The sequence below is a fragment of the Syzygium oleosum genome, unplaced genomic scaffold, assembly GCF_021117445.2.
Source record: "Syzygium oleosum isolate NSW1041296 unplaced genomic scaffold, Sole_v2.1 Sole_v2.42, whole genome shotgun sequence".
Classification (NCBI taxonomy): Eukaryota; Viridiplantae; Streptophyta; class Magnoliopsida; order Myrtales; family Myrtaceae; genus Syzygium; species Syzygium oleosum.
Genome location: NW_026607526.1, coordinates 2505775 through 2510233, shown reverse-complemented (window position 1 = coordinate 2510233; position 4459 = coordinate 2505775). Strand labels below are relative to the sequence as shown.

Below are 4459 nucleotides of genomic sequence, written 5' to 3'. Positions count from 1 at the left end.
CACCATTGATTTCTCTAAAGAAAAAGGGAAAAATAAAAAAATGAAGAAAAATAAATTTACAAAGATATTATTATCAGAAAAATTTAGTATCAATGATACTATTATAAGATAATTTTTTGTAAGCTTTGCTGAATATATTAATAGAACTAATGAGATACTTTAAGAAAAAAGAAACAAAAACAAGTAATAGTAATATAAGATTATTCTAGATATACGTGTTGACAGGGGCAAAGTCTGTCCACAGATTTGGTTCAAACTAGCCGTGGGAGAGACTCGGGTAGCATAGAAAGTGGAAGATCTATAAAGAATGCTGGTTTCATTCATAAGGCTGAAGTAGCTCAACTCAAGGAGCACGCAAGTTTCATCTAACATGGCTTCAATGATGTTAGGAATCCTTCTAATAATTGTTCCACTTCCACTTTTCGCCGAAGCTCAGACCTCTGGCAACTTGACCTTGGGCTCCTCGTTAACAGCGAATGACAGGAACTCTTCCTGGCTTTCGCCGTCGGGCGAGTTCGCCTTCGGGTTCCGGGAAATGGGACGAGGAGCTCATTTATTGGCTATATGGTTCGAGAAAATAGAGGACAAAACCATAGTCTGGTCGGCGAATGGCGGTACTCTAGCACCCGAAGGTTCGACAGTCCGGTTGACCGCCGACAACGGACTGGTGCTTGCTGACCCAAAAGGAAGAGAGCTGTGGTCTTCTAGACTGACTGGCACCGGAGTAGCATATGCGGCCATGCTCAACACGGGGAACTTCATCCTAGCGAGCACGAACCACATCAACTTGTGGGATACGTTCAGCCAACCGACCGATACTATACTGCCTACGCAACAGTTAGGTCAAGGGAGTATAGTTAATGCTCGCTATTCCGAAATGAATTACTCCGCTGGGAGATTCCACTTGATACTGCAAACCGACGGAAATCTCGTGCTCTATGCCACTCCTAACCCGCGGCTCAGCTCAGATGCATACTGGGCCACCGGCACCACCAGCACCCCAGGTATTGGCTTCCGGTTGATATTCAATCAAAGTGGTCAGGTCTACCTCACGAATAGGACTGGAACAGTACTCAATCTCGTCACCTCAGACACAGTTCCAACCAGCGAATTTTACCAAAGGGCGATCCTTGAATACGATGGGGTCTTCAGGCAATATGTCCACCCTAAGACGGCAAATTCAAGTTCTCGCTGGGGAATGGGCTGGTCGATGGTCTCTTCCCCGATCCCTTCAAATATATGCACGAGCATCGAGCGAGATAGTGGTACTGGAGCTTGTGGCTTCAACAGCTACTGTACTCTTGGAGACGACAAGATTCAGAGGTCCCGATGCCAGTGCCCACCTGGATATACTCTGTTAGATTCGACGAACGAGATGAATGGATGTAGACAGGACTTCGTATCACAGAGTTGTGACGGAAGTAGGCCTGAAAAAGACCAGTTCGCTTTGCGTGACATGCTCAATACAGACTGGCCGCAGCTTGACTACGAGGTTATCGTGCAACAAACCGAGGACCAGTGCCGAGAGGCTTGCTTGGCTGATTGTTTTTGCGCAGTCGCTGTTTTCAAAGGCGGAAGTTGCTGGAAAAAGAAGATCCCTCTTCTTAATGGTAGGAAGGATGCTAGTGAGGGTGGAAAAGCTCTGATAAAGGTCAGGAAAGATAACTTTACTTCGACATCTACAGGAAACGGCCAGAAGAAGAACAAGAACTCGACTCTGGTGATCATTGGATCAGTGCTGTTGAGTAGTTCCGTGTTTTTGAACTTGCTTTTACTCGTCATTGGCTATTTAGTATATAAAAGCTTCCGATCTAGGGATTCTAAGTTTTCACGACTAGTCCAGATCAACCAAGCCACAGGCACGCAGACTTTCGCTTATCAAGAGCTTCAACAAGCAACAGATGGATTCAAAGAAGAACTAGGCAGGGGTGCTTTTGGAACAGTGTACAAAGGTGTTCTGGGATCCGTGGATACGAACTTTGTGGCAGTAAAAGTGTTGATGACAAGGACCGGAGAAAGCGAAAAGGAGTTTGAAAGAGAAGTGAGTGCAATTGGCCAAACTAACCACAAGAACTTAGTGCAGTTGCTTGGATTCTGCAATGAGGGTCAACACCGACTGCTGGTGTATGAATTCATGAGCAAAGGCAGTTTGGCCGATTTTCTATTTGGCTCTTCAAGGCCCAGCTGGTACAAAAGAGTAGAAATTGCCTGTGGTGTTGCGCGGGGGCTCACTTACTTGCATGACGATTGCACCAGGCACATAATCCACTGCGACATCAAGCCGCAAAATATTCTTCTTGATGGCACTCTCGCTGCAAAAATATCAGACTTCGGGTTAGCTAAGCTCTTGATGGCCAACCAAACACGAACCACCACCGGAGTTAGAGGAACCAGAGGTTATTTAGCGCCAGAATGGTTCCGGAATATGCCTATTTCTGGCAAAGTAGACGTTTACAGCTTCGGCATTTTGTTGCTAGAGCTCATCTGCTGTAGAAAGAACTACGAGCCGGAAGCGGAAACGGAAGCTCAAGTTGTGCTGGTCGACTGGGTGTATGACTGCTACCACGATGGGAACATAATTGTGCTGGTGGAGAGTGACGAGGAGGCATCAAGTGACATGAGAAGGGTGAGAAGATTTGTGACGACGGCATTGTGGTGCATCCAGGAAGACCCGGCTTTGAGGCCAACCATGAAGAAAATCACTCAGATGTTGGAAGGAGCTGTTGAAGTCTCAGTCCCTCCAGATCCAAGCTCTTTTATCAGTGCAATTTGATTTTGCTTATTAAGCCAACTGGTGTCTGTGTAATCATGAAAAGTATTTGTATTGTTTGTAACTGCTATTAAGCCAACATAACTTTTTCGTAAGGTCTTCACATGGGTCCTGCTTAAATAAGCTAAATCTTACTGATGCTTAACATTCCCTCACATGTATCCAAAAGAGAACGGGTTGATGATTGTCGGCAAAAGGGATTGTATGTGAGGTGGCATGCAACTTTGAAGAGAGATTTAGATTGATAGAGTGATCAGATAACCATATGAAATGATGCAGAACTAGTCCCTGAAAAATTTTAAGTCAGGGTCATTATTGTATTGAATCTCTTGGGACTTCTACGTGGATCATATACCATTATGTCACGGGAAAAACTAATGTGGCTCCATCAAAGCATTTTCATCGACAATTTTGCTTCATCAAAATGGCATTCGACGCAGTAGAGCAGTGATTTATCCTGACCCAAGCAAAATAGATCTTCTCTGCTAAATTGGATGATGAGAGCCATATGAAAACTTGCCGATCCTCAAGGTGTGGATCGGGTGCCCAGAAATCGCAATTACAATAGTTCTACTGCTTTTTTTTAATTCATACAGAAGGGACTCTCACTTCCTTCTTGGGCAACCAACCTGTTATAGGCCAAATAAGTCACAGTCCGCAAATCACATAGTTGGAAGCATAATCAAATGAACTTTCTTCTCGATTCATCCGTTGAGAAATTGCGAGAAGCGACACAAGGCAAACAATTTTCTAACCATAAGTATTCCCTTCCAAAATGATCATCGGAGATCTTGTATAAAAAACTCGGTGAGCTACAATCAATGCCATTCGATAACTGGTCCAAATTACAGGACGGAACTGGAAAGTATACCAAGACAAGATCAGGGAAAGATCCCGAAGATCAAAATCCAACAGTCATTTGTTGGATTAGTCAGCTATGGCGTCTGCCAGCTCGTTCACTATCATATCCATGTCATTCTCAATTCAATGGACGATGTTTTGGTCAAGGGTCTTCGTCTTTTGTTTGTTTCCCTTCGGAAAAGTCTGCTTGCGCCAATTTCATAGAAGTAGATGAATGCCCCCGTTAATGTAATATTTAGCTATTCTTTTGACTAGATCAAAAAGTGAGCTTTTTATTAAAAAAAGGGGGAAAGAAAAGGGAAAACGAAGAGTTATAATGGGGAAAGAACAGCGCGTCCGGAGAAGGAAAGAGGAAAGGAAAGAAAAAGAAGAGAAAATAAAAAAAAAGGGAAAATAGAAAGAAGAGAGAGAGAGAAAAGAGAAATAGGGCTTTACGTGTATTTGCCACGGGATTTTCATCAAACTGGATTCACTTCAATTCGCAACACCCAATAACGATTCAAGCCCTTCGTTCTTCTAATCGGAGTAGTTTTTGGAATTATGACTCAAATTCATAATTAAGTTAAATTGGAACTGTTAAATTGGAACTGTGAAATCCGAATTTGAGTCATAATTCCAAAAACTACTCCGATTAGAAGAACGAAGGGCTTGAATTCTTACCAGCTGTTGCAAACCGAAATAAATCCGACTTGGTAAGGTCTCTTGGCGACTTGTTCCCATGCATGCACGGGGCCATTCAATTCAATGGATATATATACTTTCCTCCTTGTTCCTCCAATTTTCAAGATCTCCGATGCATGCTCAATTTAAGAGCATGTGGCCCAATTC

The 4459-nt window shown here is 43.4% G+C and overlaps 1 protein-coding gene across 1 annotated transcript; it reads left to right on the top strand.

Annotated features, from left to right (window-relative positions):
- Nucleotides 1–332: 332 nt before the first annotated feature.
- LOC130136149 (G-type lectin S-receptor-like serine/threonine-protein kinase LECRK2) lies at nucleotides 333–2854 on the top strand. Its single transcript, XM_056306256.1, has one exon. The coding sequence runs from the start codon at nucleotides 371–373 to the stop codon at nucleotides 2771–2773; it is 2403 nt and encodes an 800-aa protein (XP_056162231.1). The 5' UTR covers nucleotides 333–370; the 3' UTR covers nucleotides 2774–2854.
- Nucleotides 2855–4459: the final 1605 nt, after the last annotated feature.